General features: G+C 39.9%; 1 protein-coding gene across 1 annotated transcript in view; it reads right to left on the bottom strand.

The window, feature by feature from the left end:
* The window catches only part of CAMK4 (calcium/calmodulin dependent protein kinase IV), a 174,674-nt gene that overhangs the window by 88,036 nt on the left and 71,481 nt on the right, over positions 1-15,157 (bottom strand). Inside the window, exon 2 of the mRNA XM_072860289.1 lies at positions 9,315-9,393. Within this exon, the coding sequence (XP_072716390.1) occupies positions 9,315-9,393 (79 nt within the window). The remainder of the gene's footprint in view (positions 1-9,314; positions 9,394-15,157) is intronic.

Below are 15,157 nucleotides of genomic sequence, written 5' to 3'. Positions count from 1 at the left end.
TTATAAGTAGACAGGTGTGCCAGGTGCACCCACCCTGATAAAAGACCGGGGGCATTAGGACCACTGTGTCCTTACTTTTCCTTTTGCGCCCTTACACACACCTTGGGTGGGGAGCAGAACTTGAGGCCCTCAGGCAATCAGAACTGGCCACAGGTCAGATTCGACCAGGGTATAAATGGAGCCCCGCCGGAGGGCAAGTTGAGTCGGTCGTCCTTGAAGCAGTGGGTCTGCAGTTGGGGACTCTCCCCTTGGGTGGGGATGCCACCCAAGGAAACTCCTCGAGGTTGAGCCCTCATCTCATAAGTGGGTGATTGTACACATTTTGGAGCCTCATTTCTATGGCCGCCTGTGCAGTATTAATTCCTTCATACATTATCGTGAACCTGTGGTTTACTGATGTTGCCGGAGTGTTGAACTATTTTGATAGGCCTCATTTCTAGTTGGTTTTCTGTTAAACAATTTTGGTTTAAATAAAGTTTATTTTGAGTTTATCACCTGCCTAATTTGACTTTGTGTGCCTCTGTGACAACAGGTGACAAAAGGAAGGCTAGGGCCTGCTGCTGAATGAGGCAGGGGACCTGATGACACAGAACATGGAAAAGGCTGAGGTACTGAATGCCTTCTTCACCTCAGCCTTTACTAGCAAGACTGGCCTTCAGGAATCCCAGGCCCCAGAGACCAGGGGGAAATGCTGGAGCAAGGAAGATGTGCCCTTGGTGGAAGAGGATCAGGTCAGGGAAGACTTAAGCAAATTGCACTTACATAAGCCCATGGGTCCTGATGGGATGTGCCCACGAGTGCTGAGGAAGCTGGCAGATGTCACTGCAAGGCCACTCTCAATAATCTTTGACTGATTATGGTGACTGGGAGAAATGCCCCAAGACTGGAGGAAAGCAAATGTCACTCGTCTTCAAGAAGGGCAAGAAGGAGCACCCAGGGAACTACAGGGCAGTCAGCCTCACCTCAATCCCTGGGAAGGTGATGGGGAAGCTAATCCTGGAAACTGTTTCCAGGCACATGAAGGGCACGTCATTCATCAGGAGTATTCACCAAGGGCAATTCATACTTGACCAACTTGAGAAACTTCTACAATGAAATGACTGGTTTCATAGATGAGGGGACAGCAGTGGACATTGTCTAGCTGGACTTCAATAAGGCCTTTGATGCTGTCTCCCATAAGATCCCCACAGACAAGCCATTAAAGTATGGACTGGATAAGCAGACACTAAGGTGGGTTGAAAACTGGTTGAACGGCCAGACCCAGAGGGTGGTGATCAGTGGCATGAATTCTAGCTGGAGGTCAGTAACTAGTGGTGTACCCCAGGGGTCAATACTGGGTCCAATCCTGTTTAACATCTTCATTAATGATCTGGATGAGGGGGCAGAGTGCACCCTCAGCAAGTCTGCTGATGACACCAAACTGGGAGAAGGGGCTGATACACCAGAGGGTCGTGCTGCCAGCCAGAAGGACCTGGACAGGCTGGAGAAATGGGCTGACGGGAACCTCATGCAGTTTAACAAATGGAAGTCCAAAGTCCTGCACCTGGGCAGGAACAACCCCAGGCACCAGTACAGGCTGGGGGCTGCCCAGCTGGAAAGCAGCTTGGCAGAAAAGGACCTCAGCGTCCTGGTGGCCAGCAAGCTAACCATGAGCCAGCAACGTGCTCGTGCAGCAAAGAAGGCCAATGGTGTCCTGGACTGCATCAGGAGGAGGGTTGCCAGCAGGTCAGGGGAGGTGATCCTTCCTCTCTGCTTGGCACTGATGAGGCCACACCTCATCTACTGCATGCAGTTCTGGGCTTCCCAGTGCAAGAGAGACAAGAACATACTGGAGAGAGTCCAGTGAAGGGCCATGAAGATGATGAAGGGACTGGAGTGACCCTCCTATGAGGAAAGGCTGTTGAGGAAAGGCTCTCCTCCTATGAGGAGAGACTTGGGTCTGTTTAGCCTGGAGAAGACAAAGCAGATGTAAAGCACGCAGGAGGTAGTTATTGATGTGTTATGAACTGGTACTATTTGCCTGGATACACATACTTTACAGATCTAGCTCCTAGCCTTGGTACCTCATGTGCTCCTCATTCACAAAACGTGGAAATGCTAACGTGTTTTCTCACTGTGGTGTTGCAGTTGTAACACAGTAATGGCCCAAAAAGAATAACTGAAATTAGTTACAATGGTGAAATGAATAATTTTCCCGGAGTTCTGATTAACAGATTTTTGGCTTCTCATTTGTAGAGATTAGGGCGCTCATCTGCACAAATTAGTACTTTCCCACAAATTCTTGAAAGCCATGTCACAGAGTTCTTTTGACTTCATATTTTCTCATATTTTTACATTCAGATCCTATACCTACTATGTTTGCCACTCAATCCAGAAACCTACAATTATTATAATGCTCTTTCTTCTTTGTAGCACTATTCTTTTATCAATGTATAAAGAGGTAAAACCTATGTAAGTGTTACGTATCTTGCAGAAAAAATCTAAATTTCTGCAGGCTGATATTCCTGAGAGTACTACTTAGAGGTCCTCAGAAGTTAGCATATTATGTAATCTTTGCTATTCTAAAATAAATTTGAAATCAGAATTCTCTCAAAAAAACTGTAAATGAAAGTGACTTGAATACCATAGGACTGAAATACAAAACAAACTGTCTTATTTATGCTATTTCTTATTACTTATGGAAATGCTTCCAGCTGGTTTCACCTACATCTGCTGAAAACATGCCCAGTTGGAGTTTCAAACATCTGCTCATTCAGTATAGGCAAAGTATAATGGAATAGCTTGTTGGAAACAAACAGTAGTATTTGAAGGCTGCTTAAAACAAAGGGCGAGGAATAAGAAAGAAAGGGAGGCAGTTTTTTTACATTTGTAGGAAAACATGTTATTAGCTATTTTTTATTTATTCAGGTTTAGGTTTTGTTTTGGTTTGGTTTGGGTTTCCTTAAGGAAGCCCTTCTTAAGTGATTCAAGCAGAGAGCAAGTTTAGTTTGGCAAAAATTTGGGATGATGCTCACCCATATACACTAGTCCTGCAGCCATCAACCATCACAATATTCAGCTTAGAAAGTTGTACTGAAACTTAGTTCCAGTCTTAGGAGGTGCTCTGACCAGGTGACGTATCTCATGGAGATCAGACAGTGATGCTGGCTTCATGATTTCTCAAAGAAGCTTCTGTAACTGGAACCCACAGGTTATGCCACTTACACAGTTGCTGTGTTAATTTCCACCTTCACTTTTCCATTCCTCTCTACGTGTGGTCTGTCTTTCTCTTAAAGGACATAAGACAAAAGGAGACCACCTCAGCCAAAGAGGATATATTCTACCTTGAAATACGCCAGTGTAACCAGTTTGTCAACTGAGTACATGCTGATTACAGAGTTCTTGGTAAATCCAATCCTCTCTCTTATAGACCTCAGTTAGATTTGCCTCTGAGGGACTACAGACAACTCTGCTTCAGGCCAGAGGAATAAACCCAGGATGCCACATTTTCAGTCATACACTGTTCCTGTTTTATTCCAACAGCTGAACTGCCAGTGTCAGAGAAAACACTGTTTTCTTACCTTTTGCCCTCTTCTCTTCATTTTTTGTGCATGCAGCCAGTTTTCCCTTAATTCTTTGCTCGACAACATAGAACAAGCTCAATCTCTCTCTCCCCAAATGAATAACTGTCACAACTGTGATGACAGGATCATAGCATATGCTTCTTGAAAACAACAACTTCCTAGAATGCAGAGGGAGAAGACTTTCAGAGATCCCCAGCACAAGCAGCCCTGCCTTCCCTGCAGTACAGCTCCATCAAAGGCACGTGTCCAGTCTCCTTAACAGGCTGTAAATAATGAAGGGTTTCTAAAGAGGAGGACTATAATCTCAGGATAGCCTAATATTTACCTCTGCATCTCTGTTCAGCCCTTTTGCAGGGTTGTGTCTTTGCTTTAGGCATTAAACATATCCTCACACAGCAACACATTTCATTCCTATTCCCTGTCTTGCCTCTCTACATTTATGTGCACCCTAGACACACAAAGCTCCTCTAGGGTTGCTTAAAGCCATGGAGAAGACAAATCACTTCAGGCAGGCAGGGAGCAAAATGTGCATGGGTGGGTTGGTGGAAGAAAATGTGCAGCTCAGATCATTTCACAAAAGTTCCTGTTAAGTTATTAAAAGCTAGGCATGTGTCATTTTTTTCTTTTTTTTAACTGAATTAATCATCCAAGGGATATTATTTAGTTTCTCAGAACTACTTGTTCAAAAACACAATGTATACAGTAAGCTGAGCTTCCTGGAACTGCGTAACAATGAGTTGAACTTTATATTTTCCTCTTTTTATTAGCTGATCTTTGTATTTCTGAAAACCTGTGAACACCAGAAATGAGTGTTAGCTAATTACCTATAAATTAAATGGAGTAAGGAAAAAAAAGATATAATGCATACTCTCTGTTCTTAAAATCTTAACCCAAGGTATGCCTTACTCAGGAAGAGCACAGCAATTCTATCTAAATGGTGACAGGTAAAAATACTGCTCTATGTTAAGTGATTTTTACACATCACCTGCACTACAATGTGATAGAATACAATACATTGTAATGCAGATGACATGTTAAATAACTTTACGTATGTAGGACAGGCTTTTTTTCAATTGCAGAATGTGATTTTTTCCTTTTCTGAAGGGTGTTCTGTCAATAGAGACAAAAACCACTTTTTGCTTTCCAAGGACTAAACCAGCATATTACAAAGCTATTTTTCAGTAAAATTTCCACTTTCAGTAACTAGTGTCTGATTTCATAGCTTCTAAGGCAAAAACTTATTGGTACCTTACTGCAGAAAAAAAAAATCTTTCAGTTCTCTCTCCTTTTGTAGGGCATTTATGTAAAATGAACTTCCTAATTCTTCTTTAGACAGTACGCATTTGATGGACTTAACTTTTACTTAAAAGCCCTTTCTTTTGGAAAGTAGTGAGTCAGACTGGAAGCCAGATTCCCCTTATATATGAGGGAAAACTGGATATAAGCAGTGGAAAACTCAAAGCCTTACTGCCTTATTTCTTTATTCAAAATAATTTTGACTGAAATATTTTTTTCATGTTTCAGAATAAACATAACAGTGTGAACTGCATATGAATGTGAAGATGACATGGGTGACTAAAAATGAGCCAACCAGGAAAAATAAAGTAATCTACATGTATAATAGCTAGTACTGGAGATGGAGTACCACTGGCCAATGGCACAGGCTGAATTGGGAATACACCAAGACCCAGGCTCCAGACAACCCAGTTCTCCAATAAAGCATGTTGCTTTATTGCAATGGCAGCTCCCAAATTACTTCAGTTACAGTTGTTAGCACTTGGTACACCTATAACGTAGGCAGGCACTTGATGTCTTAATTCAGAAAGCATGGAACAGAGGCCATCTGTTTTCTTCACTATTTTTAAAACAACTTGTCCAGACTCGGGTAGGAAATTTAAGGCAGAGGTGGATGTAATTTCTTGGAAGGCATTCACCTGCCCAGACTATGAGACAATCTCCAGGCTGGCCCTGGTTCATATGCTGCCTAGCTTTCTCAAAACACACCAAAAGGAGGCAAAGGTCTGCAGATGAGAGGTTTCGTTTCATAAATAGCACATAAATATGTTTGTTCCCTTCAAGAATCCTGTGTTCTTCCAATATGATCCATGTGCTATATGTTGTTTTGCAATAACAACTGTTCCAGAATGACTGGTTGTAAATCTCACATAATTTTTAAGTCTCAGTTTCAAGTAGTGACAATCATATTCCTAAAGATACTTCATTTTTCTTAAGCACTGAGTCATCAAGCAGAGATAAACTGTGTAGTGAAAAGCAAACCAACCTCATATTTGCAAGTGTAAAAGTTCATCACTGTACTTTGCTCATTTGATGAGTTTTTCTGAAGTGCTATATGATCTGCTTTTGCTTCTTTCTTGCTTCATGAAATGGATTTCCCCACAAGGAAATTACATGATTCAAACCTTTACATTTATTACCTGCGTGGAATTTAAGAGATCTGCTAACCATAGCAAAAATCAAGTAATGAGTATATAATACAATCCTACATTTCAATTATGCTCAGGAACTGAGCATAAAGGTTGGATGAGCAAATCAAAGGCAGTAATTTAGCATGCTGATTCACCTGTCCCATAGATGTTGTTTTATAAACATACTTCTTTTTGTACCTGTTAAGAACAATTGCAAATTTAATTTCTTTTACATTATCTGAGAGGTTTTTTCCCACTAATATATACATCAATTTTTCTTTGAACCTCCTTAGCCCTTCTAACAATTGTGTTTTAGCTGCTCTGGAAGTTATAGTTCTGTTTGTTTCCTGTCAGTTCCTGTCATTGCCTGTCAGTTTCCTAACTTTGACAGTCAGACACTTGAGGAGTAACAGCCAGAAGTGTTCTTTGAACTAAATTTTATTCACCAAAAGTGTAACTTAAAAGATTCAAAACTACTCCTAAAGTTGGGCTGAATTTGACAAAACCAAAACAAAACAGGGAACTGAAGCATTCTGTTTCAGTAGTTTTGAACTAGCAAAAAAGCATTTTTCTCCTCCTTTTGGAATGGTGTAAAATTTTAATTAATGGTTAAGAATGATTAAACCTCTAAATTGAAATAAAATATTCCCAAAATATTATTTTATTTTATTGACAAAAAAAGGTTTGTATAAACATGTTTTCTCCTGTTTCTCTCTGTTGGCTTAACTAGCAATCAGAAAAAAAACAAATAGAAGTAAGCAAACAATCTAAGAATACAATTTTATTAAGCTAGTTGGTGAAGAAATACTAATTACAGAATCTCCTAAGAACTCACATCTCTCCACAAGTGTGTATTCTCAGAATTGGCTGATATGTCTTGCCCAAAATTCTATTTGCTCTTAAATGAGAATACATTAGTCATTTAATAATTTAATAAGTCATCATTATTATTTAAATGAAAAGAACTCTGATAGGCTTTTAATGTTTCTTGCAGTCTGTTCCTAGCACACTACTTCAATCCAAAAGGATGATTTGTTTCTTATCTGAGCTGTTCCCATGGGACAAAGGTAATAATTTCCAATGCTTTACTTCAAATTACAGTACTGTAGTGATCAGCATTTACAAATCTGGAGCTGCCAGTCAGCCACCAGACTCCTAATCACACACCACTTGCTACCACTTCCAGAACAAGCTGGATCACCCTCTCCCTGACCCTCACCCTATTTTTACAGACACTCTTCCTCAGCAAGTTAGTCTTGTTCAGTGCAGTGTTTAAAGTCAGTCAGTTGGAATGGAAAATTCAGATAATTTCATCTTTCTCCATCTTCCTTTGTATTCTAATTTCCTGTGCTCTTCAGAGCTCCCTTAGGTGCATTTAAGAAAGGGAACTGAAGAAATGGGACTCTGGATCAAAAGCAAACAGTCACAGGCTCTTCCTCTTTTTCTCCCATCACTTTTCCTCCACTATAGAACTGCCACCTGTTTTTTCTAACTGTTTAAAAGAATGCCAACAGGAAACTTAAGCCGATCAACATTTTGGTATATGATTTGGCCCACACTTGATTATTTTTACACTGAGATACTCTGAGCAAAGATCAGGCCTCCTGCTGTGGGAGCACTGTAACACACAGTTAGTTCTGTCTCTGTGATAATAATTACGTCTCCAAATTGGAACAGAGCCACAGCAGCTCATAGCCCACAGACACAAGCAGTGGCACATCCTTACAGTATCGCCTCCCATGTTCTCAATTATACAAATAAGCTCAGTTGTGTAATAGAATCACTTGTTCTCATAACAAAACATCCCAAAGTGCATCAATTACACTGGGAAAAACTTGGTTGTGTGAACTGCTTAACCACACTGCTAATATAATCCAGGCTGCATTAAGCCAAGCTATTGCTGCTGTGCAAACAATTTACATAACCATATTCTTATATTCTTCTTGCTTGCCATTTTCCCTACACTTTTTTAAAAAATATGTGCTACAACAAGTCTGTCAAAAGTCTAAATTGAATAGTTTCAGACACAAATAGATGGATCTAGTATTAATGTGGCCATTGTGAATATGAATTAATCTCCACAAAGGCCAAAAAAAAAGGCAAATAAATATTTTTAAGTAATATCGTTCTTCCTAGTGCATTTCAGAATGAGAATTATAAGAAAGTATACTCCTAAAACATTATGGGAATCATTGGCATAAAGAACTGATAAAAACTTAACAATTCTCTGCATTTCCATAGGAAAGACAGAGCGTAGGCTGCAGCAATGCAAGCTCCTCACACACTCTGCTTCCTCCAGTGCACCAGATGCAAAGTCAAAAGCAGCACACAACAACTGAATTTCTATGCCAGTTTAAACTTTGGCATACTTTCAAAGATGACAAATTAATGCCAACATTTTACTCATGTGGAACCTACTCATTATGTCTTGCACAGAGACCACCAGTTAATTCAGCATTTAGACATGTTTACACCTACCCACCCACCATTATTTTGCTACATGTGAACATTCCTGAACTTTATGGAATAATGTATGATTTAACACTGAAATAAACTGAATCAAAACCACCAATGAATAAAAATCACGTCCATGCCTCACAGCTTGCTTGCTTCCTCTCAAATTTCTCTTCCCCTCTTAGGAACATGAACTGCTCTACCCTATCCCCCACACTCTCTTTCTGTTTGAAGTCTCTCAATCCATTACTAGCCTTTCCTCTCTAGTTTCTCTTCATGCTTTCCACCATCTATTTTGTAACACACACAAAAATAGCTGTGGTAGAAGTGTGACATATATGGAGCTCTAAAAATAAGTGATGTCTCAACTGGTTCTCTTGCAATTTTGTAGGGGGAAAAAACCTCCATGAAATATTTAATTTTACTTGAGTTTGAATTGGTGTTTTAATCAGTTTCTGAAAAAGATAAATCATGTAATTATATTTTTTGGGCAAAACAATGTATTAAAGCAAAATGAAATCACAGAACATTTAAATGATTCAGAACCTGCTTCTTTTCCATAGTGAAAGAAAAAGACATTTTTGTCTAAAAAATTTTGCCCAAATCTAAGTCTATACAGACAACACTAGATGAAGGTACAAGCAAGATTTGTGGGGATAAGGCATTCCCAACAGAGTACTGTTACCTCTAAAAGCCGTTTTAATGATAAGGAGCAGAAGAAGCTCAGTCACAGAAAATACGAGTTTAGTGGGGTCCTTAATCTAGCCCATTTCCCCCACACAAAGAAACTGCACTGAAAAAAAACCAGAGAGAATCCCAAACATATCCCAAAGCAAAGCAAAGCAAAGCAAAACAAAACAAAACAACTTACTGTCTTCTTCAACATTTTGACGGCGTAAGGTTTCTGGGTCCCTTTCTGCCTGCATCTGTAGACAATGGATGTAGCCCCGCTAAATTAAAAAAAAAAAAAAAAAAAAAAGGAAGAATATTTGTACATACGCCTCTTTGAATACGTCAATAAACAGAGTTGCCTAGCTGAAACTACATTTTCTATTCCTCCCAGTTTGGGAAAAAATACCTCATTTTTCCCCACAGATGCAACCAAAGAAACCAGTGTAAAAACTGCTTTGTTGAACCAGTGAACTTCAGCGGTTATTCAGCCAATTCAACTTGCAAGAGCTCAAGATGCCTCTTGGTCACACCTTTTCTGGCTCCTGACACATCCTGAAGGTTTCCTCAGGGTAGCAACGAATGTAATCTGGCCCCAAACCTGTGACAAGGTATCTTGTCTTTGTTAAGGCAACCCATTTTCAACAATTAGTTGCACTGGGTTTTTCTACTAACTGTTGATGGCAGTAATGGGGAGTGAGACAGAAAAGAAGAGATGAGACAATTATTCTGCTGCTTCCTGCCCAGTTGCCCAAACAGCCAAATTCGGCACCAGATGGAGGGAGCAGCACTTTTGTTTAATTCCGTGGAAACTGGTGGGGCTTGGTCATAGCAAAACTGAACTGGGCTTACATCTTCTGGTTGCCTTCAAGGCATACTCACTTGAATGTGCTAATAACATAAAATAATGTGCTGGTTAGAAGGCACTCCTCTGAGTGGGAGGTTGGGCTAGACAGTTTCCAGTGGCAGGCTCAGGGGCTGAGTTGCTGTGCCCTACATGTTACCATCAAGGAAGGGAATTGTACGCTATGTATTAGCTAAAGAGAAGAAAAACCTCTGGCAAAACCCTAATGGTTACAGACCACTCAGATACCTTTATATTCTACCACATTTACTTTTAGATGCTGCTGAGCAACCCAGTGTCAGACACCATCAAAATGGAGGCACTGAAGTGCTATGTGTCAGCACTGGATTTAAGGCATTTTTGGAAGCCTCCTGTCCTCAGGAGATTTGTCACCCACTCTAAGACTCAGCACTTCCAAATAGCTGCAGATTTTTAAGCTAGAGGGGACTGCCGTTATCATACATGACTTCCCGAATAACATACAATGAAGAACTGCACACAGCCACTCTGCAGGAAAAGGATTTCGTATATACCACGCACCAAACTGCACTGTAGATCTCTCTGAGCCAGAAGAAACCCATCTCAGTATGTCTACAGGAGATGACCACGAGCCACAGAATGACACAAGCAGCTTTCTTTTAAACAGTGGAATGGCATAGCCATGTTTGACTATATGAATAAAGCTGTGACACAGGGTTTATTATTCTGGGTGCGCTGCTCTACAAAACCACCATACATGCTCTGCACTTCTCTCTCTTCAGCATGGACACAGGTGCCAGATAATGCTCTGAGTAGGCATGTCCGTATTTTTATGAGCACATCAGTGAGAACAAGAACTGGCATTTGATTGAGAAGATTTATTTCAGAAAGACCACTTCATCAGGAAAGGTCACCTGTGGCAAGGATTCCACAGCTCAATCATCTGAGGGCTTGCGTGCATCAAGCACACATAAAGTAATCTTCACTTCATCTCAAATGCTTAAATGATTTGTCTCTCATAACACTGTATTGATAAATGTGTGGGAGTACTGCAAGCCTCAGTGACTCCCAGAATCATTACATGAATTTAATTAGACATGTCCTCTCCTTGGCCAAGTCTCAAAAGGCTCTGTTTAGCAAGGAGAAAAAAATACACATTAAAAAACCCATCACATCTTTTAAGTACAACCAAAAATGTTAAAAGATAAAATTCTAAGCACCTGCTGTGATAAGGTTTATATCTCCAGTATTTCACTACAGCACTGTAATGGGGAAGTCACTGCATAAACTGCAAATCATTCTTGTACCTTGCTTCACATACTCAGAGTGCAATATAAACGTTAAACTCGTTAGTCTACCTATGCTCTTACTAAGTAGGCAGCAAACCTTCTAGAAATGATTTTATTTGGTTGAGGGCACAATTAGGTAAGCTGTGCAGCTGATGATCCAAACAAATTGATTACCATTCCTGTGCACATCTCCAGGTGTTCGCTGCTGCTGCAGCGATAGAGGGCAGTCACTGTCTCTCAGTAATGCTATTGTCAGTGTTTGCTTTACTTGTTTGCAACGTGGCTCTGCAAAGTCTTCCACATGAATAAAAACCTAGCCACTAGAACACCTCTGATGATTTAACAGAACTGGCTTAGCAATGAGATGGACAGCTACACCAGCAGGGGTAGCACGGCACCACCTTTAACAGCTCTTCTGACTGTACCCAAAGCTGGAAGAGAAGCAGCATAATCCTTGAGAGAGGCAAATGACAGCCCGGAGAGACAGGAATTTATGAAGACACGTCCAAATGAGCAGTTTGCCATCAGGCTCATTAGTCACCGTTCAACACACACAGAGGGGCTAGTTTAGAAATTATTCCCTATTGTAAAGATTTCTGACAGCATGTCCCTGGAGTCCTAATTCAGAGAAAAATGATGACAAGATATCACAAGACTTGGCAATGCTTTCAGAGAGTTCTCTTTTGGTTTATGTGCCTGTGCCTGTGCCCAGCTCCCACATGTTCCCACCAGCCAGGAAAGAGATCACCGAGCTAATAGCTAACACTGCCTTCCTCTTCCATGCCAGAAACCAGCAACAGGACTCAGGAACATGATGGCAACCTGCTTACACCACACCTGGTGTAAAGCTTAGCAAACGACCATTACTAGTACAGATCTGACTCTTTGTCTCTTTGGTGATAACAGGACATCTTTGCTTCTTCCCATTACAAAAAAAAAAAGGGGGGGCGGGGGGGAGCACCCTATGGGTCTTAATGTAAATGTGCAAACAGAATTGCCTTGTGCAAATAAGGGCATTTTGCTTTGCTTATTTTGGCTTCCTGCTGGAGCTCAGCAAGCCTTCTGCTGAATCAGCACATACAGCTTTCCTGAGCCTGTATGAATTGGAAGGTCACCAATATAATTGGAGCCATTCAAGCTTTCATCACCAAAAAGCAGTGGGAAGCTTCAGCTGCAAAAAATCTCATGTGCAACTGAAAAGCTCGGAGAGCGGCTAATTGTCACCTCTTGCCCTTATGTTAAGTTTTTCAACATCAAACCTTGACTGCCATCAACCAGGCTCTCAGAACCTGGTCTGGAATTTATATGAACTAAGCATTTCATTGATACATTTGGTCAGAAAACACAAATATGCAGAAACCAAAAATTCTTGTGGCAACATGCCACTTTCTATAGGCATGACATGGCGAGATAGATATACTGCAAGCCTCTCAATGTCCCATTCTCTGCAGGTGGTGTTCCACTTCATCTGAATAATAAATATTAATGGTGCAATAGAAAGAGATCACCTATACTCAATGGTTAAGGCATTTATTTGATAAGCAGCAGATACCAACACTAGGGAATATTTAATCCTACAGCATGAACAGTTTCAACAGAAGAAACTGAGAGGACCCTAAGCCCAAGCATCTAATAATGACTTACAGAAGTACATTGCAGTGTGTGATTGACAAGCAACCCATTCTCAATTCAGACTAGAAACTAGAAATTAAGTCTCCCATACTCCAGATGAGTCCAACCACAAGGTTACTCACTATATTGTGTTGGCATATTTAGAACTGATCCTGCCAGCTCTTCCCTCTTTGTGGTTGGTGAATACATACATACATATCTATCTATCTTTGTATATATACACACACTTATATTTATATGAAATAATTTATTATAAATATTTGTGTAAGTGTGCACTTATTTACTTTTAAAGAAAATTAGGCTTAAAGGAGCATCCAGTTGTTGCTTTTTTGCATCTCTGCCTAGAACAGGCTGCCTGAACTCAAAACATAAATTATTTGAAGTTGGCTGGAACAATACAAAAAAAGGCATATTCTTGGAATATATGGTTAGCCAAGTTAGAGAACAGTAAAAATTAGAATTCCTACACTGTTGAAAACATTGCCATTCTCTTTTACTGACATATGTGTTTCTGTCTGGAAAGCTGCTTAACAGTTCTGTTAAAGATTTACTTTTAAAAGCCCACGTATAGCTGTGAACAAGTTGAAGAACAAAAAATACCCAAACCACTTTACTATGTATGCTATATGCTTTACTACACTAAGATGTTTCTATATCCAGTTTTGAACTTACAAAAAACCTAAAAATAATGTATACATCTTAACTACTTGGTCATAACGGACAATAAAAACACTCACTTCCATGTGATGCTGCCTACAACGAGGACAATGACAACTCTTGAGAAACCTCATGACATCCTGTGCATGGAATGTATCACAGCTGCTACACACACAACTCGGTATTAGCACAGAACTAGTTTTTCTGCAGTACAAATACTTCAGCGACATGATAAACTCATTCGGCCATTAGTCCAATGATTGCATGAAAAAATTAAAGTATTAAAAGTACCACTTAATACGTCAAATTAGACTAAAATGTAATGACTGGTCTCTGCACATATGTTGTTTTCCACATAAATTTGAAAAATGTTTTAAAAATATTAAAAATGTACGTATATATACACAATATACACCCTAATATACACTTCGTTGAGTATTCTGGATTAGTTTTCTGATTATTATCCTCATGTGTTATTGAATTCGCATTTTAGGACACTGTTTTAGAGATTGGGCAACAGCACCATAATGCTCTGGCTGTGCTAAGGAGTCCAGACTGCGAAGCTGAGAGAAAAGGCATGGTCACACTTCAAGTACATGCAGTCAAAAATAGTGGTGTCACCACAGATGGAAGGAAGGCAAGGATGCCCAGGAGGGGTGTTAAGGAGGTGGAAGTGATCAGCAGAATTTGCACATAAAGCAGAAAATGGAATTTGCAGGATCCGGCTGGACCCGCGGTGGAGACTGGCAGAGAGAGAAAAGCCAAGGCAAGAAAAGACACAGAATTTGAGCCAGGTTGGAAAAAGCATTTTCTCCCCCACACCCACAAAAAGCTTTTGCCTGTGAAACACATGTGGGAACCAAAATGAAACACAGCCAGACATTTATTTGGTCACAGGTAGGTAGGAAAGGTGAATTCTTAGAGCTGCAGTTTTTATAATAAAATAAAAAGTCACTGACAGTATTCCACTGGAAGTACGAAAATTGGTCCTTTCAAAAATAGGTCAGCATCTCCATACCATGCCCACTCATCCCAGGTTTTATACTGCATTTTGAATCAACTCAGTACAAATACAGTCCTCAAGGTAATCTCCTGTAAATTTCATTTGGATTAAATTCCTTAAGTTCTGAATTGATTTTTGAAAAATAAATTAGTTTGTGCTTCATGCGGTCGAAGAACGATTACACAATCTAGTTTGTCCAAACAAATCAGGTGAAAGAATGAATGGTCCCAAGAAAACTGTACCTGTTACAGAGCCGTGGAAATCTGTGCTGCCAAAACTGCAGTAATAGATTAAAGTTCTGTATCGGTTTCCATAAAGAATACTGGGGGTTTTGTTTACAGAAATATAAAGTTAAAATACATTAATTCACTCTTTCTTATATATAGATTAGAAGGTCAAAATGGGACCTTATAGGAATGAAATTACTGTTCCTAGACTTCAAAATTAAATGCCCTGTTTGAAGTTAAAGACTGGACAGAACAAAAAAATCATTGACAAAGTTATTGACATATATACAAATGAAAATTAGATTTTAAAAAATGCATATTCCGTGGCATTACTACTATTGCCTTCATTTAAAAAAGCACATACATGTAAATTTGGAAATTCTCACAACTTGCCTTTCATGGGGAAGTGTATCA

The sequence above is a fragment of the Ciconia boyciana genome, chromosome 4 (assembly GCF_034638445.1).
Source record: "Ciconia boyciana chromosome 4, ASM3463844v1, whole genome shotgun sequence".
Lineage (NCBI taxonomy): Eukaryota > Metazoa > Chordata > Aves > Ciconiiformes > Ciconiidae > Ciconia > Ciconia boyciana.
Note: the sequence above shows the minus strand (reverse complement) of the source record. Positions and strands in the feature narration are given on the sequence as shown.